Raw genomic sequence first — 20,496 nt, 5'->3', positions numbered from 1 at the left:
TTTTTTTTAGTTAATCGCCTGAGTTAACTACTATTAATCGACAGCCCTAGTTAAAACAGATTTCAGGTTACTCTAACATTCATCAAGAGACCAGTTCAGCACAGAGCAGCCCCAGAATGCAGGGAGCTTACCATTACCTTTGCACCCCTTTCAGCACCATAAATTGCAGTCAACACTCTTCTACCAGAGCAAAGAATAAGGGCCAAAGACTTTGAAGTATGTTTTCAGTTTCTGCAAATAATTTCTGCAGATTTGAACATTTTTTCATCTCCTTGGGTTTTCAAAATTTTTCATAACATTTTTTAAGTAGAAAAAGTCATTTTCAAAATTGGAAAATTTTCAAAAATTATTTCTGTTTTGAAAAAAGCCTTTTGCGTGAGTAATTGATCATGTTAAACTGGCAACGCAAACAAAAAAATCAAAAGAACAAGAAACAGTCTAATTTTTTAAAAACTACAAGTATTTTTGCCAAAAAAAAAATTTCAGTTTTCCAAAACTGGCCAAATTTTGATGAAATATTTCAACTTGCTTTAACCACCATAGACTGGTGAGACAATATAGGTGAAAAGTTAATGCAATTTACCACATAGCTATCATTTTTCTGTACCTGCAGCAAATTTGTACTTGGAGTGTGACACATACCACGTTTTACGTACGAAATACCACTTGAGGGAGTAAAAGGAGCAAAGTGGATTTCATCAATTCCTGCCATTCTTCTGAAATACTGTGAGACTTTTACTACTCCTGTGCAGTTCCTGTCATACAAACAGTCTATCTTAGCACTATGGAGGGAGTTGTAGATCTTGTGTGATGAAAATGGTCTTGACAGGTACCGACTAAGAAACACATCAAAAATGTGTGGAGCTATAAAATACAAAAGAAAAGGAAAAACAAATCCATACAATGAAATTAACTATGTTTTTGGAAACCATACAGGGTAAATTTTCAAAACACCATTTAGATTTGGATGTGTGGAATTACTGAAACCTGTAGTTTGTGTGTACATACATGTGCTACTAAAATGTGCATAGAAAAGCATGCACAGAACTATATGGACAAATTATACAGCAAAATTAGGTGCCAGACAGTGGTGAACGTGCATGTTTTATTGTGCAAACTGATCTTCACCTCAACTAAATTATGAATTTGGAAATTCAATATATAAAAAATGTAGAGAGTTTTGCTTCTCAAAAGAACCATTTTCAAGAGGACATGAGAGTTCAAAGAATTTTTGAAAAATTAAATCCATTTTATGTAACTGGAATGAAATGAGAAAACTTCAGATGGAGGTTTTCCAAATTTGCCACAAGCGTTTTATACAACCTTGTCAGTTTGTTCCAAGTTATGTCATTTTTCTCCTTCCATCAGTTGAGATAGCACTGCCATCACTAATGCGCTACAACATCACAGACTGCCTGCAACCAGTAGGTCTCCCCCTGCACATCATCTCAGGACTACATTCTTGGCATAAAGATAACTGCACTTAACAGCATGCCTACAACACAACGCGCAAGGTCACAAAAGGTATGTGAGCTGCAGTGTGAATCCTAGTGCAAGGAGAAGAATGAAGATTCTATTCCACCTAAACAAGAAGCTCCGTAAGGATACCTTAGATCAGGAGTTTTCAAACTGGGGGTCGGGATCCCTCAGGGAGTTGCGAGGTTATTACATGGGGGGTCGAGCGCTGTCAACCTCCACCCCAAACTCCGCTTTGCCTCCAGCATTTATAATGGTGTTAAATATATAAAAAAAGTGTTTTTAATTTTGTAAGGGGGGTCTAGCGTGACCAGATCACAACATTAAAATATAGGGACACATTGGGGTGCCATCAGCCCTGCCAACAGTCCACCCCAAATCCTCCCAGGCTCCGCCCCCACTCTGTCCCAGGTCCCACCCGCTCGCGCCCGCACCATGCCCTTCCTCATCCTCCCCAGCCTCCTGCTGCCTTGCTGCATCAGTTCTCATTCCCTCACCCACCGCTCACCTCCTCACCGCCCCCGCCAATCCACCTGCCACTCACCCCTCACCTCTTCACCCTCCCTGCCTGCCACTCGCCTCTTCAGTCACAATTTTATCAGGACATCTGGTCACCCTAGGGTGGGGTCACACTCAGAGTCTTGCTATGTGATAGGGGTCACCAGTAAAAAAGTTTGAGAGCCACTGCCTTAGATCATTACAGAATTATGCTTACGGAGGAAAACTGGGGAGGGGAAAAACTGAGTTTTAATGATGAAAATATCCTTAAAAAAACCCTGTGGAAAATCATTGCTGAGCTGCTGATACCAAACTATGCATCTAGGCGCAGCTTCAACTACTTCAATGGGGCTATGCCCATTCACACCAGATGAGGATCCAGACAACTGTTGTTCTTCATGGACTTAGGCTACCCTGTTTTACAAGACTTTTGCTCTCATCTCCCTACCCCACTCCATTGGTTTGTCTCTATCACTTCTTCCTCTCTGGCTAGTGTTGGTAAAAGAACCTTCTCGTCTGCAGCTCCCGCCATCTAGAACCTTGATATCTCTCTCCACCGTACCGAGTTCCAAATCTTCCCTCCATTGTCTGTTTCCTGGTTCCTCGCTAACTTAGTATTACTCTTGTAGCTAAATGCTGTAATTTTTTTCCCACCCTGCAGTCTTTAAACCCCATTTTCCACAATTTATACTATACACTAATAATCTCTATGGTCATTTTAAACACTGAATAGCTCTTGGGCAGGGTTTGCAGGAAAGAGGCTTTATATAATTAATTTGTATTATTTCCTATTCTCACACTTAAAATTTGTTCCCAAAAAGTTTAGAAAAAATTTAGAAAGTTTGGAAAAAGTTTCCCTAAACTCCTTTATTGCAACTTACATTCAGCTTTCTTACAAAGCCATCTGTACTTATTTTCACAGTTAAACTTTAAAATACTTCTGGGTGCTGGCTGGATACCTGCACATCTTCCAGATGGATTTCCAGTTATGGATAACCTGAAATACAAAATACATGACAACTGAATCTCAGACTGGAAGTACTTGTATCCCTCAAGGTTTATCTTTTTTAAAGCTTTAGGACGGCCATTTAAATACATAGGCCTACATAACAATATTGCTCAACTTCCAAGTATTTTACAAAACATCAGTTAATCCTCAAAACATCCTTGTAAGTCTTTCCATTGACTTCCAAGGGTGCTGGATCAGGTTCTAGGAGTGAAATTAACCCCTATGCAGAGGGTGAACACAAGACTTATGTATTACATAAGTACCACATTACATAAGTAGGACCCACATGATCCATAAGCAGGGCTTAAATTCAGCTGGAGCCATTGGGAATGGAGCTCTGGTAAATATTTTCAAACCTGCAGGAGCCCTGGCACCTCTTGTGGGGCAGAAGCCCTGAGCTCCTCCCATCCCACCATGGGACTGAAGCCTCAATTCCTGGTGCCCCCCCTGCAGAGCTAAAGCCCCATGCCCCAGCGCAGCCCCCACCCAGGGGCTAAAGAACACTTGGCACTTATCTCAGATCCCTTTACAGAGGTATGCATGTATTATATTATTCATTTTACATGGGGAAAGTGAAGCAAAAAGAGATTCAGTAACTTGCCCCAATTCATAGTCAGCAGAGGCACCATAAATAGAATCCAAATCACCTGATTCCCAGCCCCAAGCTCAATTCAATAAATCACATTGGCTGTTCAGGATGGAAAAAGAACATTTGAAAGAAATAAACCAGTTTCTATGACTCTGGGAAGATCCGTGTTCCTTCCAAAATACACTATCCAGTATTCTAACCCATTAGATTCCTACTCAAGCAAAAGCCAGATGAGATGGGTCTGGTCTCTACAGCATTAAGGTCAACTGGGCACCATATATTTATATTAACAGAATGAGCCACACATCTTATTAAGCTTCCTCTATTTCTGCTTTCTGTGGCATCCCCCATTCTTGCTCTTTGCCAGACATTTCAAGGGACTGAGTTGACACATTTGGACTTAAGTAAATTGCATGCTTTGGCTATCACAGCATGCTTTGGTTCCATCCATGGCATATATTCTATTTCTGAGGCACGGAATGTTCACAAACTCAGCAGTGTCTCATGGAAGTTTCCAGATCTGTTACAGCTTTTCAGTACATTGATAACATGATTCCAGATTGATGCATTTTAGAGCAGGTCAAAATGAGGAAAAATTCATTAAAAAAAATCAGACTTTTTCAAATTAATTTGAAAAATTTTCACTAGCTGTTATACATTCTTTCTTGGATGTGCAACTGTTGCAACTTTGGCATCACTTCACACTGCAGTGCAATGATAATGCCGAAATGTCTCAATGTGACAAATTCTGTTTTGCCTTTAACTGATATTATGGTCCAGAGTCTCAGCTGGTGTAAGTCAGCATAGCTCTATTAACCTCAGTGGAGCTACACCAATTTACAGCAGCTAAGATTCTGGTCCTCAAAATGCCTGTTAAGGTCATGCACTATTTTACCAATCAAGTTCTTTAGCAGCTGACTTCCCATTTGACCAAATCCAGATAGGCTCTTGCTGCCTGCTATTCAATCCAATCCAAAAGGTTTCAGATGGAATTGCCGAGAACAACCAATTCTGTTAATGACACAAGAAAGCATGAACAAGTTATTTACAGTGATGCTCTCCAGCCTAATGGCTGAACTACTAAATTTGATATTTTTAAGACCACATTGCATAAATACTACAGCATGTCAAACAACGGAAAATACTTGTGTGTAACATTTTTCTTTTTCCATTGACACTTCCCGACCAATTCTAAAAAATACCATTTCTTCTGGACTCTCAATCCATAGCAGATCTGCACTTCTGTATCTTCTACACTTCTCCCTTGCTTGAAGCCAGCTGGCAGGGGCCTCTGTGCCGAAGTAGTAACAGTTGCCACTCCAATACGACCAACCAGAAAAATGGGGGCACCACAAACTTTTCATAGCTAGTCAAATACAAAGGAGCAATAATACTCGAGGGTCCTGATTACTGACAGCAGACAAAAGGAGAATTAGTTAAGCACTGACAAAATGCCGAGGAAAGGGAAATAACTGCTAGGAATGAACACGTGAAACATTGCTTATGCCAAGAACAAGGGCAATCGCTCACCTTCAAACTTTTGTACTGCATTAGGAAAACCCACCATATATAAAGCACTTATGTTTACGTACCTCTCTCACAGGCTGCAGGTGCACTCTGAACATTGCACAAATGGAAATCATCACAAGTTCCCGTGTAGGGATTGCACAGATCATCGTTGTGACACAAACTGCACACAGAGGAACAATCCCTTCCGAAGTAACCCATGGAGCAATCTAAGAAACAAAATAGAAAACAGCACTTTCATTCATTTCAGGGACACATAGTCTGTCATGATACAAATTTACAGTGAGATTGTGGCTACCTCTTACAGTCAGGCAGGGAGTAAGGGACATCACTCCAGGATAGCCTATGGAAGGTTGATGCAGAGAACACAAGGGCTACCACAAGCTTTCTCCCTTCAGGAAGCTAATTGTGGAAAGGAGGCAGGGTTGAGGAGCCTAAAGGGCTGGAACTCTGCCTCCCTAGGGCCAGCCAGGAGTGAGGGTATGGTTCACCCCTTAAAGAATGCGTTATGGTGCTCACCGCAGGGCAGTGTAGTTGTTGGGGTCTCAACCAAATGCTGCAAATTTGCCTTATACAAACAACCATCAATAATAAGACACAAAACGATATTGTTATGAGCTGGGTGAAACTTTGTTATGCATTTAGTTAGAACCTCATTCAAATGGATGTGTGAACACTCCCTTCGCTTAAGATAGCTGTATAAACAATTAGGGCCATACCTAAAAGAAGGCCTAATAGAATCTGCCCAGAAACTAGCACCAGGTGGGTGGGTTCCACTGCATATTGTGACCAGGTGTGTTGGATTTTGGGGGGAGTTTTGTGGTGGGGAGTAAGAGAACACACAGAAAGTGAGAAGGGAGAGAGAGAGACAGAGGCAAAAGCAAGAGAAGGCCAAGCGTTTTGAGCACAGTCAGACCCTGGAAAAAGCTTGAGAGTGAACTTTTGGGACTGGGGCTGTAAACTAAGAAACCGCCACTCTTGTTCTTGGTTACCCCTTCATTCAGCAGAGCAGCACTTTGTACGTTCTTGGTAAATAAACAAGATTTCATCTGCTAAACCTAGGGTTGTGCATTCAATCCTTGAGGGGGCCATTTAAGGATTTGGGGATTGGTCCTACTTTGAGGAAGGAGTTGGACTAGTTGACCTCCTGAGGTCCCTTCCAACCCTGATATTTTATGATTCTAACTTCTACTTCCAAATGGAACTAGCTGCTCAGGTTGAAAAGGGACAATTTATTCAAATTATGTTAAAATATGACTTTAAATTCCACAGTGCATAATCAGTTCTGAGCAATTCATACCTGCCCCTGACAGAAACCTGAGGAGTCTGTCTTTTTCTCACACTTTGATAACTCGTGTGCAGCTTGTCAGGCCAACAGAGTCTCACTGAGGAAACTCACAAAAGTTTGGATGGTCATTCCCACAAAGTCTTCAGCTATATGATCATACAACACTGGGGAATATGACATACTTTCAGGGGAAAAATATAAGATATTGGGAAGTAGCCATAACCACAGCATTGCTGTTATCCTAACAGTCAATACTAAGATCACAGTGGCGTCAGAAGCAGCGTCTCTCTGCCATTCTATATGATGCAGGAGGGACAGAGAGTGAAATCCTGACTCTAGTAAAGTCAATGGGAGCTGTTCCATTAACATCAATGGATCAGAATTTCACTCAGAGTATGTAAGTAGTCATGTGATGCAGTGGATTTGCTCTGTGGGTTGTTCTAATAAATCAACTTACCTGATTTTACATAGGCACAGGAATTGCTCTCCTCACTTTTCAACAATACGGTCCCCCTGGCAAGGGCATATGCATTATTCCATGTAGAAATTCCTGTGCATTTCTCCCTAAGCTCCAGGCAAGCTTCTTTAGCAGAATTCAAATCTGCATGTACTTGTGATGGAATACTTGGTGGCGAGAGAAGTACCTTTCCTTTGTGTTCCTGATACCGCTCAGTATCTTGTGAGGGGGGAAGGAAGATGGGAAGAAAAATAAAATGCAGGTCACCACCTGAAATGGAATGTATGCAGATACCCACACCTGCCCTGGGGCCAATGCTCCAGAATGCACAGCTCAGCAATGTGCTCTGGCAAAAAAACCTGGCTCTCCATTTTCTCCCCCCTGGCAGCAGCTGGCATGTGCACTACTCCTGAGTTAACATAAAAAATTTCTTGCCATTTCATCTAAACAAGGAAACATGATAAAAGAGTGACAAACAGCAATGAACCCAGGTTCCGATCAGATCGATACTGTTGTGCTCTCTAAAGGTTTACCATGCATACTGCCTTTGTTGCATTCCCCAGCTCAAACTTATGCAACAGTGTGATGAGGCATCTGACCCACACTGGCCCTAAAAGGGTTTAAACTCAGCCTGGAGGACTGCAAGGAAACAGCCAATTAGGGAGGTGGCTGCAGCCAATTAGGAGGTGGCAGGACCAGCCAATCATGGCCCAGCTGGCCCATATAAAGGAAGCTGCAGGCCAAAGCAAGAAGTCTGCTGCAGGAAGCCCAAGTGAGGGGACTGCTTCCTAGAGGGCTGCAGAACTAGCACTGCGAACAGGGCTACTAGAGCTTGCAAGCCTGAGGCCCTGGGAAGAGGGTGAAGGAGCCAGAGGCAGGAGCTGAAGGTGTTGGGGTTGTGGGGAAGTGGTCCAGGGAATTGAGGCAGACTGATGGAGAAAGAAAGGAGGGTCAGTGAGAAGCTGTCATTTACAGGGTCCCTGGGCTGGGACCCAGAGTAGTGGGTGGGCCTGGGTCTGCCCCCAACTCACTGCTGAAGCAGCAGCCAGGCTGTGGAGTGGCTAGACTGTTATGGAAGGAGTCCCCTGGAAGGTGGAACCCAGATTATGACAGGAGGGCCGTGCCACAGAACAGAGGCGTGAAACTGGAACTGCAGTGGGTCTTCAGGGGGAGACTAGGACGGGAGAGACACCACCAGCAGAGGGCACACTCGTTGCCCAGAACTCATTCCCAAAATGGCCAGCAGGCAGGGACAACGAGGTGTATGAGCCCGTGGTGCCCAAGCTCCAGGAATATTCAGGGCCTGGCTCCACCAACGTTCAGAGCCAGGCCTCACCCCCGTGTGCGTCCCCCACCTGCAGCCCTCGTGTGCCTCCCCCACGCCCCAGAGCGTCCCTGCCTCAAGCGGGTGACTGCCCTCCCTCGTCGCTGCCAGCGGCTGCCGCTGCCTACAATGCAAGCAGCACAGGTGGCAGGCTGAGGGGACGAGGCGCACACGATTGACAGCCCTCCCCAGGCACCCACCAGGAGGTGAACCTGAGGAGGCTTTTGGGAGACTGAGTCTGGACCTCACCTGAGCAGCTGCTGGGGCTTGGGTGAGTGTCTGAGCATGTGATCCATGCCCCACCCCCCCAGCCACCACTCCTGGCCCATGCTGGGCAAGGGGCAGACCCATCCCCCATGAGGCTACGGAGAGGGGCAGCAGCTGCAGCAGGGGAGGAGGTGACATGTGACGGCAGCCCCCTCCCCCGGCACCCACCATGGTGGGAGGGGACACTTGGACCTGTTCTGGGCACCACCAAAAATTATACAAAACTGCCATCTTTGCCAGCAGGAGGTGCCAGCATGTTGAGAGACCCCGTCACAAACAGCATTACTTGAGTTCCCCCACTTCCTTTTTCACATTGGTTGAAATTCACCCCTGTGTTAATGCAAGACCCATGCACCACTTAAGTCCTCACAGTAGGGATTTAAGTAGCATAGGCTATGTGCTGGTCCTCTAGGAGTGATTTTTTTTTTTTCAATCTGAGCATTACCAGGGTCTGGTTTTACATGACAGAGTGTACAGTAATGCACATTGTAGTGCAGGAATGAACAGTAAGGTTGCATGTAACAAGGCTTTTCTGTTGGACTGGAAAAATTAAAAGTAGACAAAGCAAACTTCCCTCAACTTCTGAATATGGAAATAATTTTCCATTTTGAGACCCCATGCGGGGGAGCTGGTTCGATGTTTAGATCAGTTTAACTACACAGCTCAGGCATGTGGATTTTTCACATTCCTGACTGATACAGTTAAACCAACCTAATTTTCTAGTGTAGATCAGGCCTTAGTTAAAGCAGCAAAACGTCCTAGTATATGCAAACCTTGAGTACTAAGTTCCTACTCTTACAAACGTTCACTCCTGAGAGCAGTTCCACTGACTTCAAAGGGACTACTTGTAAAAGCAAGGACCTCTCCCATGAGTAAAAGTTTGTATGACTGAGGCCTAAAGGGTACATCTGCAAATGGAAATCCTGATTTAGACATCAACTGGTTAAACAAGCAGTGTAAGTTCTCACCCACACTTCGCTTGCAGATCCAATGGGCCTTGGCACTACAGTCCAGAGCAATCAAGATGCCGTTGGAAATCTTCACACAATACGCATTGTTTGGTTGGCCTGTGCGTGACATCCAAAGCCTTTCCATTCAATTTTAACAGAATACAAAAGGGTCACTGTTAAAGAAAACATCTAGAGAAATAATTACATTACAATGACACAGAAAGTCCTCAATTTTGAGGGTTTTTTTAAAATTCTGCTCTATATTTGGTGGGAAAAGGCAGGACAGAGGGGTGAGGAATTATAAAAAAAATTCAGCAAAATTTCCCTTTTAAATTTTGATATTTGATAAGTACTGATCAGCTCTATTTGATGTAGGTTTTGGTTCCATTCTTTGCACCTGGGCATTCAACTTTGTGTTCTGCTGTAAAGCATTTGAGTTTTAAAATAGGCTTCTCTCCCTTAAACATCTCATTGTATCCTACTTCATATCTGGGGAGAGATGGGGACCAATTTTGCAGGAGTGTCTTAGAAATAAAATATGATCCACTGCAATGTTGCTGGGAGGTAGAATCTTATTACTCAAATCTGTGCTGTGCTTCTGCAGAGTGTCAGACCAGGCAGATAGGGGTCTAAGATGTTCTTAACTCACTTTTGCACCCTCCCAATCCTGAGCTGGTACAGAGGATGAAGCACCACGGCGCCCCCACCCCCCCGCAGCATAATCTGACAGCCATGGAATCCTACCTAAGAAACAGTAGCCCCATGCTTGTCTCAATCCTCTCACTTCCACCACATCCCCTAGACTTGGCCATGTCAGTGGGTCCTTCAAAGGCAGCCTAACGACTATTTTGTCAATTCCTGTATTAGATGAATCCTCACCTGGACGGATCCAGGATTATAGACCTTTCTACACTACTTTGGCCTTTTTATCTGGCATAAAGAAACTGAAATGGGATTAAGGCTTTGACACCATTTCTTTATATTCCTCTTTTTCTATTAAGTTTGATTCCTTGCATTCCTGTTCCCAGAAACTTTGCAAAGAAACTTTAGTCTATGCATTTGGACTAACAGTTGCAAGTCCATATTTTAAGACATATCCAATTGAATTTTCTTTTGTACTTTGCCTCATTGGAGTTATCTAATATGTAATCTGATTTTTATTTTCTGCTCATGATATTTTTAAATCTTCTAAATTTGAATATTATTTTAAAAAATTAAAGAAAGTGAGAGTGCATCCAACATATTATAAAAATCAGTTAGCAAACATAGCGCTGTTTCCAATTTATTAATATGAGCTATAATAGCAATTTGGTAATAAATACTAATTGTCTTGACAGTCATTTCTATGATGTTACACACTCAAATGAACTTATATGATAATATGAATACTGCTCAAATCAGCTTCTTACCAGGGTGCTGTTATGTCTGCCAGTGTCCCTTCCGACCAGGCAAAATTAGTCACATTTTCCAAATTATTTAATCCAATCCAGAAATTGTTCAGAGGCAACCCTAAAATCCATTTCTGTGGAAATGATCAATTCTTTATAAACACATTTATGTATAGTAATAATTAGCACTTGTATAACAGCTTTTAATTCAGGCATATCAGACACTAATTCTCATATCCACCCTGAGAAAAAGACATTATCCCTATTTTACAGATGTGGAAACTGAGGCACAGATAATTTAAGTGACTTGCTTGAGGTCATACAATGAATCAGTGGTTGAGCTGTAAAGAAAAACAAGAAGTTGTGACTCTCCTAACCACTAGATAGCACAGTCTTACATACACATTTGGCCAAATCCCATTCCTAGTTATACACCAACAACTCAATTAACGTTAATAGGGTTGCTCAGTAGCACAGAGCAGACTCTGGCCCAGTGACATACAATATGCATTTGACTCACTTAACACCAGAACTGGAAATAGTGCAGCTGGTAGTAAACGTCATAAAACAGCAAACTAATCAATAGCTGCGTGCAATCTGTACCCAGCCATATTTGATTTTTAAAGAGTTATTGAACATCAGAACAAAAAGGCATTTAATTTGGATGAAGAGGCAGAGATATGTACCTGGACAACAAAACAGCGTGCAAGACAGGCTGCATAAACAGGCTTGCTTTTGTATCAAGTTCACAAGACAACGTACTACTTGTTTTATTAATTTCTTGTCCTTGCAAGGATCCGTGTTTTAAAAGAAGCATGTCCAAGAGTTACTGAAGAGCTTACAAACTCTACGTCATTCCCTAGAAAGGTAGTTGCAGATAAGTCTATACTAGGGCATGAAGAACTCGACAGTATCTTTTAAATCACTAATTAACAAGCATCAGAGGGTAGCCGTGTTAGTCTGGATCTGTAAAAGCAGCAAAGAATCCTGTGGCACCTTATAGACTAACGGACGTATTGGAGCATGAGCTTTCGTGGGTGAATACCCACTTCCTCATGCATCTGAGGAAGTGGGTATTCACCCACGAAAGCTCATGCTCCAATACGTCTGTTAGTCTATAAGGTGCCACAGGATTCTTTGCTGCTTTTAATTAACAAGCCTGCACAAGGAAAAACAACGACTCGTTTATTGTTTCTTTTTTTTTTAAATCATTTTGTGTAACATTCTTTTCTCATTCATATCATTTCTGTCTAGGAGTCAGGTTATACAGTATGCAAAGGAACCGGATTCTTCACTGTCACTTTCCCCTGTGAGAATCTGCACTTACCTCAATGAAGTCAGTGGAGCCGCACTATTTTTGAAGACTTGTAAGTGAAAGGAGAATCATTGTCAGATTTGGTCAGGTCAAGATTTGATAAACAATGCAATCTGAAAGCAAGACGATCAGGGGAGATACTGCAAGGTTATACACAGTGTACTTGTGGGACTCATTTCATTGACGCAACCACAGTGCGTGCTTTAGGGACTCTGTGGTGTTATCAGAAACTTCCTATATCTGATTTTAGAGGAAATATTCCCTCAGCTCCTTGGAAATATTTATTTTTTTCTCTCTTCTGCAGCAAATATGGCATTCCTTTAAGTTTGTGTCTGATTTTGAGTCACAGAGCTGGAATGCACACGGGAGGGGAATAAATTCAGAGTGAGTAGTTGGCAGCAACACTCCTGGTGCCACAAATTCCTAAGCAGGTTCAATCATTATGGAGAAGGTGGGTGGATGGAGAAAGTTAGTGATAAGTGTCATGCCCTCATCAACCTGTGCTAGCCAAGCATGACTACGTTTCAGTGGTACTGTTTCACATAATGAACTACGTTTGTGCTGAAGATGATGCAATAGATTGAGAGGGGCTGTTAGTGGAAATGATTTTCTAGTGCTTCTTTAAACAGCATTTGTATTATTTGCTGGCCCTCAAAGTGCCCATCAAGCTTACACACAACCATGGTGCTAACTGAGCTGCTGTCTGAATGCAATTAATTAAGCACACATTGAATCTATTTTTTATCAAGGCCTATGTACCATTCTGAAGATAATTCTCCTGGGTACAACCTTGAAGGGAAGGACCATCCCCGAGAAGTTAGAGGCCAGATATGGAAGCCAGGAGTTCTGTATTCTGTTCCTGAAGATCTCAGACTCCCCATGTGACAGTATGCCAAAAGTTTCAACTACAACACCCAAGATCAGGTACTTAACTCCATATTTAGGCACCTAGATCAGTGACTTGTCTTCCTGTGGACTGTGGGTGTTCAGCACTTTTGAAAATCAGTCCGTTTATTCAGGTGCCTAAATTTAGGTTCATGCAATTACACTTTTTCTCCCTGTACCTCATTTGGGAGTCTTCATTAATGTTTGTAAAATGCCTTGAGATCTTTGGAGAGAAGTTGTCATGAAGCTGCTAAAGGTTATGACTATTTTGAAAATGCAATAACTAATATGTAAATTTGCATCATTTGTCTTGTATAGTGCTTATAAGCATAAAATGCTTGTGAAATACTGAATATTGTTTACTGTTATAATATTAAAAAACTAAACAAATTAAGGTTGCCAAGTCAAGCACTCAAAAGTCAGGAAATGTCAGAAGTTAAGGCTGCCTGTGGCTGCACTACTACTTTTGGCATGCTAGCTTGAGGAAAGCTAGTACGTCTGTCTCCCAGCTGCTGTGCAGACACATCCCAAAGGTCTGAACTCAGCTCCCAACAGAGTTTACATGTGAAAACAACAGTTGTCCAAAGCTACAGTAGTTCTCTCATACCACAGTTCAGAACCTGTCACACAGTATTGTTAGGAAAAGCACAAAACAGGAACAGCAGGGGCTGTAACTGACAGAAATGTGTAGAGAAAAGCTTGTATATAGATTATAAGAGCATCTGGCAACACATGGAAATGTAACTCTGAGGTTGTGGGGAAAAAAGGTAAAATTAATCAACCATGTAGAAAAAATACTGACTAGAATATTGACAAGAAATAAAAACAGCATGAGTGGTCTTTGCAGTCAAGCTTTAAAATGATACACAAGGCACAAGCTTTACCTTTTCTGAGGCATTAGTGATTTTTAATAGTTCTGTATCTCGATATCGTTTGCAGTATCTCAATGCTTCAGTCCAAGTCCCAGTGCGACTCCTCTCCATGCAATAACAATTCCCCTGCCAATAGTGCCAGCAGGGTGCTTCAGGACAATTCAATCTCAACTTGACTTTAGGGAATTAAAAACAAGACCATTATCTTGCTATATGCAAAACTTACCCAGATAGAAATGTTTATGTTCAACTGAACAAAGGCTTTTTTGCTATACTTCCTATCAAAGCTTTTTGAAAAAAGTCTATATTTAGGGAAAACACAAAGATGCAGTTTAGTTCCTGGTAAATTATTAATTTCCAAACTGCTCATGGTTTTTTCCTAATTAGTTGTAAAGTGCCGCCTCTGTACTGTATATCTGGGACCACTGCAGATTTAAGGCCTAATAATGAGGCTTTGTAATCTACAGCTTCCTAAGAGTCTGACAGTTTAATGATTTATAAATGCATGAACACTCTGTGACTTGCAATACTGCTGTTAAAACCAAATGCCACCAAACCATCCACAAACACCCCCAAATGATCTAGACTTCCTGCGTCCCACTCATTTTTGTATTTATAGCTCAACTACTAATTTTGGCTGCAGTTTTATTTTCCACTATTTAAAAAAGTTAATGCTTATTCCAAACCCATGCCTCTCTGATGTGCCACCAATGACAGGAACACATGAACATTTCCATGTCCTCATTTTAAAAGGGACACTTTGAAGGTATTTTCCCTTAAAATTAATAGTCTGTCACTGGCATGTTTCCTGTCTGAAAGCTCATAGCATTCTTGCTGAGGTGCTCAATTTAAACACAAAACTTCATGATGCAGCAGACTTACTAAGCACTTGACAAATCAAAGAGCATGTGTGAATACACACACTCATACATGTTGTACATTCCACTTACATAGCCAGGCACACAGCAAGTTAGAATGTAGAAGATAAATTAATGAATAAATAAAGCACTGTGGGCTGAATCCTTAGAGCCAATGCTATCAAATATGACAATTATCAAGCTGTGCTTAAAACCTAACTCTGACAGTGTCCCTATAATTACTACAAGATATTCTTATTCTTTTGTTGAACAAGGGAAAAACACTCACTAGAAGAAACCTTTGTCATGATCATGCAACAATGGCATTTGTTCATTGGTTTGATAAGGCTGGAAAATTAAAAATACTCTTTACATTTTTAAATATTGTCCTAGCTGCAAATATGGAACAAATTTTACACACAGAAATAACTTCTCTGATCTCACCTGCTTTGGTTACCATATTCAATTATTTACCTTTCCAAATTTTATAATTTATACTTCACAATGTTCCTGAAAAACCATACAAAATGAATTTAACAGATGCTGATTTAGACTAACTTGTAATAAACAGAGAATAAATATATTTCTTCCCATCCTTCAGGCAGACGTCTCAGTAAAACATGAGCCTATTCCCTCCTGCAAACAGCTTCTTGGCAATCTGAATGATCAGTTTGGTCTATTTTACTGTTCACACTGTACTGTAAATATGAGAACTGATAGTATTAAACTACTAATCTCATGCAAATATGAGTCATTTTACCATTGTCATTTTTTTCCTGAAGAGTGAATTCAGTTGCGGTGAAATATGGACAAACATCCTTAAAGACTCCTCCTTTTTCATCCTTTCTCCTCCTCACACCACATCTCCACCATGTCTATACTCTGACTTGCAGGACTACCGTAAGGGGTAAGAGTCTATTTCAGTGATACTCAGACCTCAGTGGTTAGGGGGGCTAAATTAATGATCAACGCTACACAAAAGAGCCATAATAGGATATATAAAATATTAAATGAAATATTATATATTAATACTATAATACATATATTATATATCATAATTATATATTATATTAATACTACGTTAATATAAAATAGTAAATGAAACAATGAATTATACATATATTATATATTATTCTCACAACAAAATTACTGACCAAGTATTATTATTTTATCAACTGCAACTGGTTAACAACATAGTAAAAGCAGCTTAATTGGTTAATAATTTAATTAAATCACTTTGTTAAATATCAAGAGCCGCAGGAGACACCTTACATAGCCACTTGCGGCTCGTGAGCCTCAGTCTGAGTATCACTGGTCTAGTTCAACCACCATTGCCTAGTCTGTCCTTAGCCTGCCCTCTGAGAGGGTCAAGAAGGGTGTCAGTTGTGAAGGCCTTTTGTGTTTTTACTGTGGGTATTTGCCATTGGTAACTGTCACATAGGCCAGCAAACCCCTATCTAATAATGACTTTTAGTTATGACTAGAGATGGCTCAAGAATCTTTTGTAACAACTTTCAACATTTCAAAATGTATTTTCATTCTGCACTAGACTGAAAAAATCTTTCAGTGTTTTCACAAAATGGACTCCTGTTAAAAATGCCCATCTTTGAATTGAAAAAGATCAGGTTGCTGGTTTTTTTTCGTGTGTGTGTCATTAGAGAATACCTTGGACCTCAGAAAGAAACCTTCCCATTGAAAACTCAGTTGAAATCTATACCTTTCCACAACATTTGTTTTGACCTCTATGAAACAACAGTTTGACAAAAATATTCTGATCAGTTCTAGTGGTTCTTAAAGCCACAACCACATTCTGCACTTAGACAGCACTTTAGGAGCAATGCGATCTGACCATAATCACATTTTAATAGGCTTATTTTCCAAAGAGGGACCTTCTAAACAATCAAAAAGTGGGTACATCCCAAATCGTCATTATCCCTTAGGTATCATGATTTGCTGAATCCTAACGAATGGGCTTTATAAGAAGTTTCAAGTCAAAGCAAAATGCACTTACAATCTTTTGAAGATAAATTATTTCCATTTAATCATTTGACTTTAATGTTAAATAATAAATTTGGGTTTTCTTAATCGCTGAGACTGGATATCTTTTACGAAACAAGGCTCAAGTTTCTCATTGTGTATGTATTTGGAGTTCAACAAAATGCTGATACACAACCAATACTCATGAAAGCATCCTGTTCACAAATGGGATCCTGAAATCTTACATTTGTCTACCGAAGGGGCACACACTGGGCAATGGGAGTGCGAACTCACCTGCATACTACTCCTCCATGTGTCTCAAACAATAACCAGGAAGCACTCCCACAGTGGCCAGAAGGTAGTTAATTCTCCATGTTCACTGAGTCCATAACTCAACAGCCAACAAGGCAGGCAGTTTTGATGAAGATTTCTCTGATGTGGATGTCCAACAGAGAAAACCACCAGTTCTTTTTCAATAGGCCACTGTACCAACCATCAAATGGAAAACAGGCAGCCCCTACCAAGCTGGGGTGGCTGCTACCTGTGAAGAGCTCTATATCCTATTATAAATCTCCAAGCCAAGCAGAATAAATAAGGGGCTGGGCCTAGAACAAGTAGGGACAAGAGTATAAGGGGCCTTCATCACCCTCATGCAAAAATCAGGGCATAATCCCACTCATGCTAAATGCTAGGTCTGAAATTTTCAAAGGAGCCCTATAGATTAAGACACTCAAATCCTCTACCTCGCTCTCTTAGGCTCGTTTGAAAATCCTAGCCTAGTTTCATCAAAGGGGACAAAAAGGAAGGCTGGCCTCATAGAGGAGAGAATACGTGCTGTGCTCTTTCAGAGGCAGGAGTCCTGGAGGCACTCCCCAGAGACATTTGCCCACAACAGACTCCACCTAGGAGCTCTTTGTAGGTGCACCTACATACACATGCAGTGAAGCTACTTGTTTTGCTTCTAGTCTGATCTCATGACATTAGTTCAACTGAATGGTCAGCAGACAAAATCACAGCTCTTTTTCTGCTAGTAAATATGTCTTTGGAATAGATTAGGAGAAACAGCTCAGGTTTGGTTTTGTTCTCAACTCACGTGGTATTTCTCTAGTTTTAATTGTAAAACCACACTTCAAAATGCATGCTAAACATCATTCCTGTGGGTAACTCAGCAATGCATAAGGAGAGAAATGGACCAGATCCGATTGTATATTGCTCCAACGTAAAAGCAATCTTCACTTAGCTTGATGGAAGTCCCATACTACAGTTGATAAAAGCAAGATTTTTAAAGCAGTTGTCCCTTAAATGCAAGAGGAAGGATGGTCCTGTGGTTAAGGCACCAGCATAGGACTCAACAGAGCCATTCTCAATTCCTCCATGGACTTTATTTGTAACCTTGTCTGTTATGCTTTAATTGATGCATGCAGATGATAATAGGGAGGGGGGCGAGGTTTAATTTTTTAATAAAACTTGATAATGCAATTGTTCAATGCTCATCTCTCCCTGAAATCAAACGGAATTGAGGGCACTCATCATCTTAACAAATTTTCATTAATGACTCTTCTGCAGAAAACAGTCTCCTCAGTCTTCATCAAACCCCTACTTTCAAAATAGAGTTATTTAAAATCTGTTTTATGTCATATCTTAATCCATTCTTCCAAATTTCATGGCAACAAATTTGTTTTGAATTTAGTATTTTTGAATGCTCCTTGTAAGCAAAACTATTAATGTAAAACAGGAAAACCAACGGGAAAATTCTTTTCTCAGAAAACATATATGGGGTTTCATGCCACAGCCATTTTTCAATGGGATTTAAATGGAAATGGATCCTGCACCAAGGGCAGCTGGACCAGGCTTGGCATCAAGTTCTGCTATGCTGGTATCAGAGGAGAAATCTACTTGCATGGTGTAAATTATGCCATTTGTTTTATTTATAATTTTCAAATACACTAATATTTGGGAGCACATACAATGTACACACTAGCCAGACTGTATCACAGTATGCAGACTGGAAGCTCAGTTTTGTTTTGAGCGGAGAACTGAGACTCAGAACCACAGTCCGCGGGAGTAACAGTACCTGTAACCAACACTTCCACTGCATTCAGTTAAGTTAGGCAATACACTCAACAGTCTCCATCCAAAATCACAGCCACTGATAGTTTAAAGTTCTCATTACCACAATGACATAAGAACTAAACTAGAAATGTGGTCCTCAGTTCAAGAACTTATCATACATACTACTATTAAATACTTATACTGCAATAGTACTCAGAGGTCCTAATCAGGATCAAGGCCCCTTTACAACAGATATAGTCCAGACACACAGAAAGACAGTCTATTTTTCATTAATGAAGAAAGCCAAATTTTGTTTACTTTTTAAGTTCCTTATGCAAAATACAGTGGGCAACTCACCCCAATATTTTATTTGTACAATTCCTATATGAAGCGGAAGCCAAATAAAGGTTCTGAAGGTGCACACAAAAGTAAGTGGGGTGTGGTATTATAAAAATAAGGCAAATAAATACATAAGGGGTGGTGGGTTGGGTACATTCCTTGTGTGAGGATAGAATGTTCATAACTAGAGAGGCTATGGCTTAGTGATAGAAAGATGATTCCTCTGTCAACCTTGAAAAAATCGTTTAGGTGCTGGAGCAGCTTATAGGTTCACAATCTTAAAACCTTTGAACATTATTTGCAAAATAGACACACATTCTCTATCTCTGAGGCAGATACAGACTCTCTGTTTTTGCAATTGTTATGACTTACTTTTTTTTATTGGCTAAAATCATCACCCTTTTTTGGTGCATTTTATAAAGTGAGTTTTTAAACACCTCTTTTCTCCCTTCAAATCTTGTATCATATCAAATGTTCCTCTCCCTTTCCCCTATATAAATATAAACTCTCTTGGATATTTATGGCTTGCTTAATACTAATATATCTGTTTACTATGGGGTGGGTATTCTTGGCTTTATGATGTTTGCTCAATTATTTTAATACTATTTATTATATACTATGATACCGACTGTATTAAAATATGCTTATTTATTGTATGCACTCTTAATCATTATGTTTTTATTAAATTATCAATTAAACTGCATCATTGATTATATTATAATCGTTATCTATTACGAAGCATTGTTACTTTCAAGATTTATTACTCCTTTGCCTGTTATTTATTTCAGTTATTCCTGACTGCCATTTATTAGTTTTATTGGTGCATGTATTGTGATTTATCACTACCCTCATCTACTGCCAGCCAGGGCCGTCCTTAGGCATAGGCAGAATAGGCAGCGGCTTAGGGCCTCATTCTCCCTGGGGCCACCACGCTGCAGGCAGTCCAGACAGTGTAGAAGCAGGGCTGCTGGGTCCTAGAGAGAGCCCAATGCAGCACAGTCTGAGGAATGGGATTGGCTGCTGGAGTCTCTGGGAAGGGGGGGCGTTGGGAAAGGAGCTCACCTGTGAGTGTGATCTTTCCCCCCCCCGGCTGAGGTCAGGTGAGGCAAGCTCTGTGGCTCTGGAACCAGTATCCTTTGTTGTCCCCCATAACATCCACTCTTCTCCCCCCCAGCCCCATGGAGCACCCCCTCCTTTCTCCCTCCTCCCCAGGAGCACCCCTCTCTCTCTCCTCCCTCCCCTCCCTCAGGGCTGGGTTGGGTGAGGTGCTGCAGGGGAGGGGAGAGGAGGCAGCTGGCTGCCTGCCTGCTGAGGAATGAAAGTGAAAGTAACTCACTTCCTGGGCAGCGAGCCAGGATTGGAATGTCACACAGGGCTTGGCTGGGGTTAGCCAGATGTGTGAAAAATCAGGACTTGGGGTGAGATG

At 41.1% G+C, this 20,496-nt stretch overlaps 1 protein-coding gene across 1 annotated transcript; it reads right to left on the bottom strand.

Annotated features, from left to right (window-relative positions):
• Window positions 1–509: 509 nt before the first annotated feature.
• Window positions 510–20,156, bottom strand: LOC115656137. The gene is made up of 10 exons (XM_030572458.1): window positions 20,133–20,156; window positions 13,858–14,021; window positions 10,795–10,907; window positions 9,404–9,522; window positions 6,845–7,063; window positions 5,165–5,308; window positions 4,775–4,938; window positions 4,468–4,583; window positions 2,856–2,971; window positions 510–864 (listed from the first exon to the last, which is right to left on the bottom strand). The coding sequence occupies exons 2-10, from the start codon at window positions 13,954–13,956 to the stop codon at window positions 521–523; spliced, it is 1,434 nt and encodes a 477-aa protein (XP_030428318.1). The 5' UTR covers window positions 13,957–14,021; window positions 20,133–20,156; the 3' UTR covers window positions 510–520.
• Window positions 20,157–20,496: the final 340 nt, after the last annotated feature.

The sequence above is a fragment of the Gopherus evgoodei genome, chromosome 8 (genome assembly GCF_007399415.2).
Source record: "Gopherus evgoodei ecotype Sinaloan lineage chromosome 8, rGopEvg1_v1.p, whole genome shotgun sequence".
NCBI classification, from domain to species: Eukaryota; Metazoa; Chordata; order Testudines; family Testudinidae; genus Gopherus; species Gopherus evgoodei.
This window is presented reverse-complemented; position numbering and strand designations above follow the sequence as displayed.